This window comes from Haemaphysalis longicornis, unplaced genomic scaffold, assembly GCF_048455015.1.
Source record: "Haemaphysalis longicornis isolate Haplotype H1 unplaced genomic scaffold, Haemaphysalis longicornis Haplotype H1 scaffold_13, whole genome shotgun sequence".
Taxonomy (NCBI): Eukaryota; Metazoa; Arthropoda; class Arachnida; order Ixodida; family Ixodidae; genus Haemaphysalis; species Haemaphysalis longicornis.
Window position 1 is genome coordinate 90,034,066 of NW_027526233.1, and position 15,624 is coordinate 90,049,689.

A 15,624-nucleotide genomic window follows, 5' to 3' on the forward strand; every position below is an offset into this window, starting at 1 on the left:
CGCTCTACCGACTAAGCCACGGACGCGACGTTGATATCAGTGTTAGTAACGCGCCATATATCTTTAATGCATTCAAACTACGTCGTCAGCGGCGTGCGTTGGTGGCTCAGCGGCGTTATAGCAGCTTGATAACTGTGTGGTGTACACGTGATACTACAAACCCGCTAGTTCTGCATTCTCTCACGTGACTGCGCCTCCTCTCCCTTCACTCCGGTCGGCGCTTCGCAGCTGCGGTGCGCTGCGGTGCGGTGCGCTCCTCCTCTCGAACATACACGTTAATTCACCAAGATTTCCGCAGAGGGACAAACGAGGCGTGTTAAGCCGAACGTGATCACGAGGGGGTGTTAATGTAACTAACGGGCAAAATGCCACCAAACTTCAACAAACTCCCCCTCATAGCATCACCCCGTGCTTCGCACTTCCTCATACTCCCCTTCGGGGAAATGCGGGGGAATTTTTTTATCTTTCGGCGCGCGTGGTTCTCGAAACGTCGATTCGCATCGAGAACATAGTAGATCCAAGAAGATTATTCTGGGCTGTTCACGTTAGATCGGAATGCTCTCCCTATCACAACAGATAACATATGCGGCACAGAAAGAAAGAATGAAACACGCGCTTCCCTTGGCGCAGAGATAACACAGACCGGCGTAGCCGGGCGGTAAAAGCAAAACACAAATAAGCAAACCCAATGTATGTTTCGCGGCAATATTAACATTGAAGCTTCTCTTTCACAGCACAAAAAGTTGATGATTGATTGTGGGGTTTAACGCGCCGACGCAACGTAGGCGATGAGGCGCGCCGTAGTGGAGGGCTCCGGATTAATTTTGACCACCTGGGGATCTTTAACGTGCGCCGAAATCTCGTACACACGGGCGTTTTTGCTTTTCGCCTCCATCAGAAAAGCGGCCGCCGCGGCCGGGAATCGAAACAGCACAAAAAGTGCCCAAACATATTCATAAGTGATGATACATACGTGCAAAATCTTCTTTGTTAGCTGAATTTTTCCGTTTTCTGGAATGTTTGGTTTATTTAGGAAGACGGCTACGTTCACGGCCGCCAAGGCGTGCAACCACGCACTATTTTATTTATTTGTTTCAAGCGGTCACCAACACTGGTGTGCCTTCTCGGGTGAGGCCCTGGGTAAACGAGGAATATAAGGAATACAGAGACAACACATGAGCAAGAGTAGTAAATCAAAAATGGGTGAAAGAAATGTGCGGGTATACGGGGTGTTTCATCAAAACTAATTAATTAAAAAAAGGGGTTTTGGAAGTAAAGCTGTTTTTCTTGCGCTACGTGATCAGGGGCCGTGGCAGGTGCCAAGTGCTATATATGGAAATAAGTAACTTGAATTGGTTAATCACCGTTTCAGTTATGCTACGTTAGGTGCTTGATTGTAATGATTAACTTGTAGAGGATCATGAATCCATCCAATATCGATTATTACATTTCTGAATTTGTAACTGCGCGCAGAGGTACAGCGCTCAGAACCTAAGCTCACCAGAAGTGCGTAAAGAGCTCCGGGCGGAAGGTGAGCGCCGCGAAGCTGCGCCCTCAGGCTCATGTCACTCGGAGCTGTACATGCCACACGCACGCCGGGCTTTATCTTCGGCCCGAAGAGAGGCAAGGTGCACCTGAACAGCCGAAAAGCATCTGATAGCCGGATTTCTAGGTTACAAAGTTCCCAGTCAGGGAGTTATTACGTCAAAACAATCTTCGGTCAGCCCATGTGGCCACCGAAACAATAATAATAAAAAAGCGCTTCGACATTGGGAATGAGCGTCTTGGGTTACTGTGTTACTGGAAGTGAACTAAGGGAGGGCATGTTTTGGCCCAAACGAATAACCGTTGGACCACCGTGGTAACGGAATGACTACCCTGAAATGAGAATAGAAAGAGCAGAAGACCGCTAGCGCTATGAAATAATGAAATAAAGAAATTAAGCGTAAATGAGTCATTCGGACAGAGCAATATAAAAGCAGTTGGACTTCCACGGGCAACGCCCTCGATAGGCTGATCATTTATACATACATACATACATACATACATACATACATACATACATACATACATACATACATACATACATCATACATACATACCTGCGTATGCACATACGTACGTACGTACACTATTCAATTTACGCAGTGTGGACGTATTACGAAAAATTGAGAAAAAACGTGCGATAATTTAAGTAAACCGGCATCGCATTTCGTTAGTCACATTTAGCTCAATGTATAACATATGACTTTAGCGTTACGGTAACGTTTACCTAAGCTGTGACCTACGCATTGCACTTGTTACATGCGCTTTCGTCATTACGTAATATTTATGGTCACAGTAATTTGTTATATTTCTTTACAGAAATAACGATACAACAAAACGCCTCAAATAAGTGCGCTGCGTAGTATTTAAAGCCGTCTAAATAGAACATCTTTGTACACCAAACACATTGCGCGGAAAAGAACAAAAAGAACGAGCTAAGAGAGAAATCACCATTGTTAAGTAGAGCAAGAACAGGTCATAAAAGAGCGTTCTAAGCAGAGCCATGGCGGGATCCCATCAGCAACACCCCATTTCCCGTTTCGCTTCTCATGCTAAAAACACCGGGAAGCTAACCAAATTGAATTGTCCAAGAACTCACAAGTCTTTGCAGCAATGACCACAATTACTTCCGTTCGAAACACTATGTGCGTATCTTAGATTGGGCTTAACCACTTGCATAATAGTGTGATCGGGAAAGTGATAGTTATTGTTTGGTGATTTTTTATGACGAAATGTTATCTCGTCGATACTACGTAAAATCGTGTACTTTTACTTCAAATCTCAAGTCGCATTGTATGAAACTTTTCAAAAGCAATACAGCGGTAATAAATTCCAACTAAGCTGTTTCAATATTCGAAAAATGTTATAAATGATGTTATCTCGACTGCGGAAAATATTAAGGAAGTAATTTGCTCAGAGTACAAATATGTTTGCATGTTAAAAGCGAAGCGGGTGACAACTTTAGGCACCCTTCTTCACCTAGAAGGGCTGATAAAGCTGTAGTTATTGCCGGCAAAACGCCGCACAGCGTGATTTGCTCGGCCGCAAGAGATGTGTTTTCAGTTTCTGCTCTGACATTGGTGCGATTTTCTTCATGCGTAACACTCACAACCGTCGCGGCAGTCATTTAACACGCACAAGTGGGATAGAATTTCCTTGAAGACGTCACGTTTTGTGGCTTTCACAGAAGCGCAGCGAACGAACCTTCTATCCCGCAAACGGCCGGATTGACAACGAATGCTGAGGGAAGCCTGCAGCACAGTAGGTCCACACGCACCCCTTGCCAATTCTTTAGCTAGCGGCAATGCTCTTGTGTCGGTCGGAGCAACGCCGCCTGTATAAACAGTGCCTAACGCGTGAGCGAAAAATGGCCAAACAGCCACTCTCCTGTTGCTCTCTCCTACCCTTCCCCGCTCCGTAGCCTTCCAGCGTGCTTTCGTGTCCGCCAGCCAGCGCCGCTACTCGGAAACTATGCAAAATAGTGGAAAGTTTGTTTAGCGTTCCCGAGGCGGCGCTTCTACGCCTTCTTGTTTTTCACCATGCCTGTCTGGCTTGGTCTGTCACTGATAAAACTTCCTTTGTCACGAAGCAAAATCCCTTGCGCTGCCGCAGGCCGATGCCGGCTTTGCGCGCTTATCTACTCGGATCACAGGCCCTGAAATTTTCTGAGTGGGGCATCCCCCCTCTATCCCCTCCCCATCTAGGTATTGTTTTGACCCCCCTGTTCGCACTCCGCATCGGTACGCACTTCTAAAATTGAGGACTGTACTGTAGAAGCGCCCGGACAGCGTGACGGGATCGCAGCTGCTTATCCTTTTGTTTCCTATAATTTTCTGAAGTTTACAAGCACGTGATATTATTGGAAAGTAATCGTAGAAGTGAGCGCCTGAACAAAAAACGTGGACGTAATTTTTTCTTCTCTAAATACTCCAGAAAGAAAAATATCAGTAATATAATGGCTGCCCCATCCGAAAATATCGTTTTTCTGTTAGCTATATGTCTACCCGACAATCAGTATGTTCTTAGACTATTTCAGTCCGCCTCCATCTTTATCTTTGGAAAAATGCAGGAAGTAGGAAGCGAGCGACACGTTGAACGAGATCCCCAGTGCGCCACAGAACTAGCGCCCCGTCACGGCTAAGATGTAAGCGAAACGGCCCTTGAAGCCCAACAGGCAAGCTGACAGACACACGTCGTAGAAGTGGGTGCAGCGTTCGCGACTCGCGAGCAGTGACGTAAGGCGAGATGTCCGCCGGCACGCGCCACATAGCGGATCAGTGCCTGAACTAAGCGTCCCTACCCTTCCCATTGAAAAGCGCGCGACGCGTCAGGCAATGTTAATACAGGCGGCGTTGGTCGGAGCCATGTAACCGCCGCCGTTTATGCTGGCGCGAAAGTGAATTGTGTATACGCGCTGTCGTGTTTCTGTGTGTTTACCTGTGCGCGTAGATTGATACCGAAGGTTTAGAAAACCTGTAAATACATTTTCTGTCGCCTTCTTAGACGCAGTGGCCTTATCTGGGGGTCGCAGGAAATGAATGTATCTTTTCATTCGCACCACGAGAAGCACCCTCCTCGCCCTCTTTGCAAGTCGCCGACTTCGTGTTCTCCAGAAAAAACAACAGCATGCAAAAACGCAAAAAGAACAATCTGGGTCAAGTCATGCCAGTATTCATACCGTACTGATATGACCTCCTTGGCCACGATCTTCGGTCGTATCAGGGAACGCTCGTGTCATCGCACGACCGATGCATGCCGTCATCGGAGCTATATTTCCTTTCGTGCGGCGGAATAAAGCGTGCTTCGGTGTCCTGGTCGTTTTTACACTGCTAGATTGCAACTACCTGGCGCAGCTTTTTGGGGGCGGTACGTGATGCCATCTATGAAGCGAAAAAGTGCGAATCTGAGTTGGCGCCGAACTGCTGAACCCTCGTAAGGACTCGCCGGAGATAGCGAATTCGGCTCTCTTGTTTATCTTGCTCCGTGCACCTGACGTTGCTCATGCCGCAGTCGAAGGACGTATGACTAAGCGGGTAATATGCCGCCGCGAAATTGGTAGCCGACGACAAGAAGAAACAAAACGTACTTCGACGAAGACAAGATACAGCAGATACGGGCGCTTGTATGCATCCTATGTTGTCATCGTGCACGACTGTTTAACGCCACGTTTTCTTTTAAATGCAGGGCATTTCTTTAACTCACGATGTCACCCGTTCTAGGCGTCCGTAGTAGTCCGCATCGCTCGCAGGTGCGCCTTCTCGGCTTGATCGTGGCGTGATAAAGGCGGGTGTCGGCGAGGCTGGAACGCACTCATCGCCGCGCTCTCACGTCAGCCCCGCTCCTCCTCGCCTACTCTCCGCTCGCATCGCGCGCTCTCTGCGCGGTGGGTTCGCGCCCAACAGGTGGGGCCGCGCGCGTCGCGGGATAAACATCTGTGGCTTGATCGTGACGTCAGCATCGCGCGCGCGTGGCGCGATCGTGGCGTGATAAATGCGGGTGTCGGCGAGGCTGGAACGCACTCATTGCCGCGCTCTCTCGTCGGCAGTTGCCACAACTGCAACAACATTAACGTAACGCAAACTACTTAACGTCGTGAGCCCCCTGAAATGCTCTGCATTTGATCGTGCCCCTCGCGAGGGGGATGTTTCTTCCATGAGCAAAACGGCTACCGCTGGCGGGAATCGAACCCGCGTCCTCGGGCACAGCATTTTTTTTCACCCGTCGTCTTGTCAACATTCACTCAGTGAGGACGGTGACGCTGCTGAGCCCACAAACGGCCGCCAAAGGGCTGCGCCCTAAAATAACAGCTTCAAAATAATTTTTTAGCACGCGTTACGTTTTAGCGCGAGGCGATAACGAGCTTCTAGGTGTTTTAGTACCGTGACTACATGAGACGACGATTACGACGACGACGACGGTAGGTGACGCCAACAGCCCAAGCGATTAACAACAGCGAACTGCTGTTCGCTGCATTTTGCCCGTCCTGGTAGACGGGCCATGCGCGGCTTGTACGAAAGTGACCCGCGTGAGCCTCGGCTAACTGCGCACGCGCGGAAGCATGTGACTCGTCTTTCTAGTTTGTGCTTTGTGTTGTTTTGGACCTTCTCCGCCGCTGCCGCACGTCAACGTATGTTATCATATCAACCTCATCAACGGCAACGCCGCCGAAAAATACGAAGAAGTCATCCATTCATGATTTTTTTTTGCCGCGCGAGCGCAGCGCCAGCCGCGACAGACACGCGCAACTCTGGGTCAGTCCCGCCGCGCCGACCGCCTTCAGCACCAGTGAACGCAACTTTGCAAAACACACGTCTGTTATAACGTTATTTGCGCGTATATGTACTACACAGTGGAACAAAGTCATGCAAAATGTTATATTGTCGCGGGAAGCCTCCAAAGAAAACGGGGCGCCGATAAAATTCTGTCGCCTCGCTGACGAGCCGTAGGCTAAAACTTGGAAGCATGTGTTCAAGGCTTTGCATTCTCCAGCGGATTCTTCTCTGTTTTTTTTCTCGCAGATACCAAGCATGGTTGCCGAATCTTCCACATTAAGCGAGCGGATGACATGCTACCGTGGTGTACGATCAGCTTGTTAGTAGGCTGGTTAGCAGGCAGTCAGTAAGTGCGCTTTAAATTTGGTAACAAAGAGGGCCCCAAAGCACAGTTATAGCATTGTAGTTTTATCACCCAGCGGTTCTACTCTGGTCCATCTAATATTCCACGTGCTTATACCGACGTATTAAATACATATAACCACATACGGAGCGCGGACACTTATAGGCGTTAACGTTAGGAAATGTTTCGCGAGCATTTGGATAGCATAAAATCACCGCCTCTTCTTCAAAAGAAACAATGAAACAGTTGTCTAAGCCACTGAAAAGCAAAGAAAAATAGAGCTAAGACGTGCCGCAAGAAAAGTTGGAACAATATGTACACAGGAAAGAAATTTTCTTGATCGGGGAGGAGCAGGAGGATAAACTTTATTTTGTTGTTGTTGTTGTTGTTGTTAAACTAGCTGGCGGTCGCGGTGCACTGGTTCACCACCGTTCACCACGAAGACAACGTTTTCAGAGGCACGCTCAAAAAACTTTCGAAGCTCTTCAAACAACTTCTTATTTGAAATAATTGTAAAATTAATAAAATCAGTTCCTAATGAGTTACCCCCAAATATTAACATTGTTCGTAACTACAACCTTGGCCTGCGGAATAGCAGGCACAACCGTTCCGGCAAAAATACACTTTGCTTCTTTTTTTCTTAGTTTTAAAACAGCCTGTTTTTGTTTTCCCTTTACTTAATTGCAGAATATTATTCGCGTTTTTGTGGCACTTTGTTTAAATGTGCGGTAACTAAAACGTTTCAATCCAAGCCAATGATGAAACTAAGGCGAGCGCGATGTAATGGCGGTCCATGACGACACAGACGACCTTGATATGAGCCGCATAGACGCTAGCGCCAGATTCCTCTCTAGTGTATACTGTAAGAAACTCTATGGCACGTCTTTGGCGCATATCCCCGTGTCTCGATTGGACATAATCCTGCCTTCCTGTTCCACATGCTCGAGGCTGTAACGGGGAATACCCGAATAGCTTGATGGCCTGTTGCTTCTTCTCATTATCCTCTGTACAATACAATGAACGGCGCGTGCCTATTGTGAGAGGCGATCTTAACACCTTTCAACGGGTTTTGTTCAGCTTCACCGTCGTGTGGTAGGAAGCAGAGCATGGAAAGCGAGTAAAAGGGAGAGCTAAGAGCTAAGAGAGCAAAGAAAAATTCCCCGCATTTCCCCGAGGGGAAGAATGTGAAAGTGCGAATGCACGAGTTGAATTTGCGCGGTTCGGTAATGTTCGCGAAAGAGAGATCACACACACACACAACTACAAAGAAAGAAAGATGCATTTATTCACAGACACCTATTTGTGTTGTCGTTGTACTTGATTGCTAGAGCGGATCTCAGCTTTGAAATTTCGTGTCAGTACTCCTTTAAGCGGGTGCATTGGCCCTTCTCACGCCCGATTCCTGGCCAATCCCCCATGTGGGTATGTGCCATGTCAGCGGCCAGGCAGCGCGCGCCCATCTCCCCCCGTTGCCAAGGAAGACGAGGAGATTCCTGGCCAATCCCCCACGTGGGTATGTGATGCGGACATCGCCGGTGGACGCAGGTTCAGGGTCGCTTAAGAAGTGCATTGTACTTAAAAAAAAGCGTGGCGGCAGAGGAAGGGTAAGCGGGAGTGGAAAGGGCGCGAAGGAAGGGAGGGTTTTGGGGGGATTGAACTCTACGAGAAAAAAATGACTGTGGAGAGCTTATTCGAACAAGAGAGGTGAAGAGCAAAATGAAATAAAGCAAACAAACCTAAAAAGTCATTTTCCTTGTTGCTATTCCTTCCTTCGCAACACACGGGCACTTGGGGAACGGGCCCGGAATTTGGACCTTTCAGGAACTAACGTACCCGGTTCGCAAAATTTGTAACACTGTGGATTCGACCAGTATCACTTGTGGGATAGTGCGTGCAGCGTGAAGCCTGAAGGTGATGTCACGGGAGTAGGACAGGTGCACACCACCCTCGCAGAACCCCGATTTTAGGGAGGCTGTGGCGTGTTCCTGTCTACTTGTACACTAAGACGAACAAATGAAAGAGAAGAAACTGACGCAAACACGCAACAAGGGAAAAAAGCGGTTTAATGAATTTCGTGCCGAAATAAAAAGAAACGAAAGCGAGGAAAAAGGCGCAAGTACAATAAATTAAAAAAGAAGTTGCTAACACATCTCACCAGGGTTTCGCCTTAAAAGCACGTAAGCAGACTGGACCGCGCCTAGAAAATTTTGTGGCGAAAATAGGAGGGTTTCGATGACGTAATACGAGCAGCAACTGTTTTGAATGCGGCGCGCTTTCATCACCCGCTTTCTTTTTTTGCCAGTTGGCCATAATCACGTGATTGCACTGTGTGCCACCGACGGCAGAAACTACTTCTAGGACGAAAAATTCCATACAAAAGGCTCATATGAACGCATGAAATAAAAAATAAAGTGGACTTTGGAGTGAAATGCAGATTAATAAAGTAAAAGTACAATAAATTGAACTAATTTGATTTGCGTGCCCCCAGTAACCACCAGTGTAGCAGGGGAGCGACAGAAATCACTGAAAGATGCACCACGCCCTAGTCGCGCACCCTTGGTGCACGGTGCCGTGGGCCAATTACATCACCTCAATAATCAGCAACTGGAATGAATCGCATTTTTAATGCGTTGTAACCCTGCCCCCGAAATATTATCATGAGCTTGTTATTATCACCACACCTCCACCTTGCCCGAGTTTCGCTCAAACTCGGGCATTCTGGAATAGCACCCCAGGTCCCAGCAGAGACGCGCCAGCAAAAGCGGAAAAACTGGAGTGAATCCCGCAAACGCCCACAGCGTTTATCATGGGAGGACCGAGAGAGAAGGGGAATCACGTGATGTGTGCGCGTGGGATATTAAAGAGACACTTACGAGGTAGGCGCGGCTGAAGGCTGTCGGGTCATTTGCAGCCAACCGAGCAGATACAAGGCCAATTTTTCTACTTGATGCTTTCCCGATCACCACCCCGTTATGTTACCTAGGACTAAGGATGTACAATTGAAACGTGAACCTCGTGAAATTGGATATTACACAGGTGGTCGAAAAACAACGACAACGATCCCCAAGAAAGGCGTGCTTATGCGATAGCAAAATCGTATGCTTTGTCTGCCCTTAGCAACCATCGACAGTACCCGTTTCGGTTTTGTCAGGTTATCTCGATCTGTATTTCGCTCGACACACAACACAACATACTCAGAGCGCAACTTACCTAAACAGCAAGTATAATTTTCAACGCAGAGCATTTCAGTAACTCACGATGTCACCCGCGTTGACGTCCGTAGTCGTAGTCCGCACCCCTCCCCCTACACTATATAAAAAAAATACTATCCGGCGCCTGGTTTCGATTCCTCGACCCTGCGGGCGGAACGCAATGTACATGGTGCTCTACCCACTGCGCCACAAAGCCGACACAGAATGGGAGGCTACGAACGCGCCTTATATCCTTGACTCATTCAAACTTCGTCAAGAAGCTGCTGATACAACGCATTCACTACCACCAACTCCCCAAACACTAAACGTTAAAGGGACAGACAACCGATTTTTGTCGCGTATATGTTCTCTAGCTCATATGAAAGCCAGCGTTTTACATAGCCCGGTAACCACAAGCAATTTTTCAACAAACTGGCGGAAATAATTTTAATTTGGCAGCAAACTTCCTGAAATCGGAAGGGTGGCTGTTCGTAGTGTCGAAACTTGACACTACAATATGTGTCCCTGTCACGTGACCTGCAAACCTAGCAGCTACTGTAACTGCTGAAACGTTCATTTACGTACAGAAAACCTTTTAACACAAGTATTTGTACAAGCTTAAATAGTATTTGTATTTCTAAAAATTACTTTGAAAATTCTAAAAACACGCCGCCCGTCGCCGCTATGTTGCTCTCACTGTGGGTAACTGAGCCACCATGCCCAGAATCAACGGCAGCGTTCAGCAAACAGACCCAGCGAAGGAGCTGTGATGATTCTGTCTGGGTCAAGGGCGTTTGTTCTGCCAAAATATTTGATTTCTGTCTCCAAATACGCCAACGGCAGCTTAAAAAAAAAAAACAGTCGCGCCCGGAAAGAATCGAACTTCCCGCCTCCACAACGTGAAGACAGATTCTACCTATCGTTTATCCCAACAGATGGCACATTCGTGCAAAATAGACCCTTGCATTAAAAAAAAAACAAAGAGGAACAGGAAAGCCTGCGATTCAAACTTTTTTAGCTGGGAACAAGTTTTTAAATGTCGTTTTTCATTTCGCATACAGACAAAAGTATGTTGCCGAGCTACTTTATGTCATGGTTGCCAGCATCATTTTTGGGAGGGACACATACGGCTCGTAGTTAAAAAAATTCGATTTAAAATGTTCTAGAGCGTTATCAGCAAAACCGTTTCTCGTCAAGGTGCTTTAAGTGATGCCCTTTCATTTGGGATAGAGAATGTATACTCGACAGAAATCGGTTGTCTGTCCCTTTAATGCAATACACCACCCCCTATGCGACGCATTTACTCGAGTCTCCCTCGCGGAGAGATGGGCACAATTTTTTACTGTACATGCTAACTTAAAAAAGGGTTTAGGAATTATGGTTGCTGAAAAAGCTCTTAATTTTGCAGCCATTTAAAAGGATACTGATACAAAATTTCGAAGGTGAGATAACTTAGGAGATAGATTGGTATAAACACAGATACATAATCTGCAAAATATCACTGCCAATACAGCCTAGAACCTACATGAAATTAATTTTAAACATAACCGAGCAGCCAGCGGAAGGCCTCGCGCAATCGACATTTCCTGGATATTGAATAAATAAACAACATCCAAACACGTCACGAGTTTGTGCTGGCCGCTTCTGCACTGCCGGCGTTTTTTGTTGGCTCGCCGCTCCAATCGGACGTCGGAGCTTTTGCTCGCGATCAACGAACGATCCGATCATTGGCGGCGCAGGCGCCGGGATTTCGTTGGCTCATCGGGCAGCTGGCCGCGACATAATTTTTACAGCGATTCCAGCCACTTTATTTTTATTGATTTTGATTACACCGGACGTGAAAACGCGCCGGGGACCCAAAAAGCGCACTGAGCGAGCCTCACGGTCGGTGCGCAGGCCGGCGCAGGTAGCTATACCGCTTGCACTGTATGGGACCCAAGTCCCAAATATGGCAGCACATATGAGAAAGGGGTTAATTATGCGATGGAGGGTTGCATTAAAAATCGTCATGTGCACCGCCACGAGAGTGGCAATCGAATATACGCTGCAGTGTGAAGCCTAAAACGTCTGTAGGCGGACCTGTTCGCAGAACGGCCGGCTGCTCCCAGCGCGCGTCTCCCCACCCACTGTCTCGAGCGCCACGCGTCGTTTTGCACTCGCAGCGCCTGCGTCACGTCCACGGGTCCGCAGGCCGCTTGTCAGCCACTTTTTTAATTAAGCGGCTGACAAGATCAGTACGTAGGGGCATTCGCAGAAACTGCTGGCGACGGGGATACGACAACGGTAGGGAAGCTCTGCTCTGTGATACCCGTCCGACGGTCACGTGGTGAGCTTTTCTTACACAAAATCTCGCGTTTGGCGACACCCGTTAAAAGCGAAACTGTGACTGGCCGTATTAGAAACGTCTCTAAACAACCGCTGCCCACTGAAGCAATTGAGGTACCCACACGTGATGAGTAGGTCATTAGCTCCTTATCGCAGCAGAAAACCAACATGAAAAGTTTTTGTGTCAGTGCCCCTTTAATGGAGTTATTAGAAGCTCCGAATTTATTGTAATGAGGCCGCTCTTAAAATCTCCTACATTGTTCGCAAGAAAGAAAGATGGGAACTATACTCACCCACACCTTTGATGCCCCGAGGGGATTTCTCATATGCTTGTAACACTGCGAAACATAAAAAAACGATTTTTATGTAGAACAGTTCTAACTTCATTTGTAAACGACAGGTAATACGCTGCATGCACAATTTGTGTTTCTGGCAGGCGCAGCCCCTTGTCGATCCTCCCTTCCTATACTTTCTCAACATATAAAACTGTCAGTTTTCGTATAAGGCGTCCTCTTATTGACGTTCCGACTGCATATGGCGTCAGAAATCGCCTTGTTCTCGCCGTTTATGGGCTCCACGCTTCGGTGAACATGGCAATGCAAACTATATTACTCAGTATTTACTATTACATGCACACACCCAGCGGCCACCATGTAGGCAATACACCTAATTGGATTCAGCTACGTTGCAAAAAATTCCTAATACACTCTTATGGTACTTATTTTGATAATGCGGTTGCATTTTCTCGGGCTGTGTGACACATCAAAGAAATAAAGTAACCATCTGATTTCCGTCAACTGCAGCGCCCACTATTTGGTGTAAACTGTCTGCCACCCATTAGTCGCTTTACGGACGTGAAGGGTATTCTAGGAAAGATAAGGCTCTCGAGGGCTTCGGTCAAAGGAGAAAGATTCGCGGGCCGCGGCACGTAGCGGAAACCGATATCTAGAGAGCTAAAAATTTTCCCACCACGCCGCAACCATGAGGACGTGAAGCACAGCAAGACGTTTCAAATGTGCATGACGCCGTGTGTTGTTTTTATTGCGATTTTGCTACGTCAGGACAATGGCGCCTACTTTCGCAGACGTTAGACCTAGTTCTGAATTCATATTCCGATTTTTTCCCCTCGAGTAGATAATGCGACGGTGCTCTAGCCGTTTGTTTTTATGGTGGCCGTCGGCGCTCTGCTGACGGTGCCATTCTCCTGCTGTGTCGCGTTGTTGCTGTTGTTGTTGTTGGGCTTTAGGTATGGCACCTGCCTAATCAGGAGATCGGCCAATCAACAGAAGACAGTGAACATAAATAGAATTGTTTTTTATTAGGAGGCACTTATGAAAGGTAATTTAGACCGGATGGAAAGATTTTTGGTTCCATGAACGACAGAAGCTCTTTGTTGTCGTGACGATAGCTATTACGTGCTTGTGTATATTGTGAGTGGTGATTGCCTAACTGGGCTGTTCTTCTCGGTATCACGCGCCGGTAATTATGGGCCTTTTTTTTTCGAAAGCGCCTTTCCCTGTAGCTCACAGGGTTTGCGACATTAGGACGCCGCCTTTTCTTGCCTTTCGCGCCGTCACTATTGCTTGCAGCCCCGAGAGTTTGTATCTTCTTTTTTGATTTTTTTTTCGTCGGTGAAATGCAAGGTCTCACTCAGCACCTGTTTTTTATTAGTCAGTTGTAAGGGCGATGAATAACTGGACGTATAGGTCCTCTACAACACCGCCAACAAGACAGTTACACTGAAGAGCGCTATAGTGGCCAAGGAGAGAACGTTTTAGATTAGCGCGGGCGATTGGACCTCGTTATGCACCGCCGTAATACGGTCAGGCCACGGCTCATTTGGCCGCGGCTCGTTTGGCACGGGTCAGCACTCGCGCATAGACTAAAGTAGATTCCGCAAGACTCGCCACTTCGAACATCGTGACCCCATTTCCGGCCAATGTTGTACCGATGAACATCATTGTTACCGCTCATCAGAACGAATTGATAGCATAGTGGGTAAGATGTTTTAATTCAAACGAATAAATCACTGTTTCGACCCTTCATCGCACAAAATTTCCTTGATTACGAGCCGACTTTTACGTGATGTGATACCCTTTGGACGTCAACGTTTGCTGACGTTACGAAAGTGCAGCATTTTAAGCGGTACAGACGCAGTCAGATTACTGGTCGAGGCTACATTTATAGTTGAGGTTAGGCATTTGAAATATTGGATCCGAAGAAAAACTTTATCCTAACCTACCGTTCCTCGCCTGCGTGATTTGAAGGCTATTATGTGTAATGAAATCCCATCCTAAATAACTCCCTCTTTCACTGTTTACCTTCACTTCAACAAAACTAGAATCCCGAGCTGCGCCGAGTTTCCCTGCGGCGAGTACCTCTCTCTGCACGGCCGCAAGTGTTATCGAAGACAAAAAATATTCCCAGAGAAACGCTTTCGTCGAAATACAGTGCTAAAATTTTTCTTGTTTTCTTGTGTGTTTGTTTTTTCATCGAGAAAGTGCAAAACAAGGCCTCTTTCAATTTGCCACTACTCTGCAATGCTGGGCTGCCCAAAATACCCTCATGGCAAAAGTGAGCATCAAGAATTATATCTGCGGAAAGGCAGAAAATTGCAGCCCGTTTTCGTGAACGCAATTGCAATACCTACCACTTGCAGCACATCGGTACCAATGCTACCAAGTTAAGCCAAGTGGCTTACCCTGTAGCGCTTGCCGTGAGCTCCCTTTTTATCTCCGCGTGCGTGCAAACTGCAGGCCGATGTCAGGTTGTGTAGACGCTTACTCTCGATTACCCCTGGGCCCTACGTGTGCGTACCGTGAAGTTTTTGTATTGTGGTTATCCACTTATGAGACTGCCCACTCCCAATTGGAATGATTGGCGCCCTCGCGGCGAGAGCCTATCCTACAGACAGGTCTGGCTGTTATTTCGCGAAGCTCGCGATGCTTGGCTGATACAAATCCGTAGTAAAGTAAAAAATCTCTGCAGTCGATACTGCAATAAAGTAACACGAGTATTAGTGACAGTGTTTCACTATTCTAATGCTGCACGTTTGTTGCAGTGTGTAGTGCCCAAAACATGATATTTTGGGGTTTTCTGTGCCTGCCATTTTATGAAGAAACTTAAGCAAGTTAAAAAAACGCGCCAATCCACCCCGTGAATGTGGTTGGAAAGCAAAGCTGTAAACGGCACCCATGACGATTTCCCATGCGACGTCACTTAAATTCACTCACATCGCTCTACAAATAGTAAAACCAGAGAAAAGTGAATTGCACTTAACAACAGCATTTATTACTTCAAAGAGATATTCTTGGTAAGGTTAAATCAATGCATGTTGCATGAACGGTGTTTGGTTGAGTTGTATTGGTGTAGCACAAGCGTGGAAACTTTTTTTTATAAAATTAAAGTTCCAACCCGGTGTTAGACTATCTGACTTCTCCGTCTCTGC

General features: G+C 47.1%; 1 protein-coding gene across 3 annotated transcripts in view; it reads right to left on the reverse strand.

The window, feature by feature from the left end:
• LOC144164386 (eukaryotic translation initiation factor 2-alpha kinase 1-like) overlaps window positions 1–15,624 on the reverse strand; it is a 357,352-nt gene that overhangs the window by 333,265 nt on the left and 8,463 nt on the right. For all 3 annotated transcript variants that reach the window (XM_077694911.1, XM_077694912.1, XM_077694910.1), the window contains exon 3: window positions 12,470–12,514. In XM_077694911.1, coding sequence (XP_077551037.1) covers window positions 12,470–12,514 — 45 coding nt within the window. The remainder of the gene's footprint in view (window positions 1–12,469; window positions 12,515–15,624) is intronic.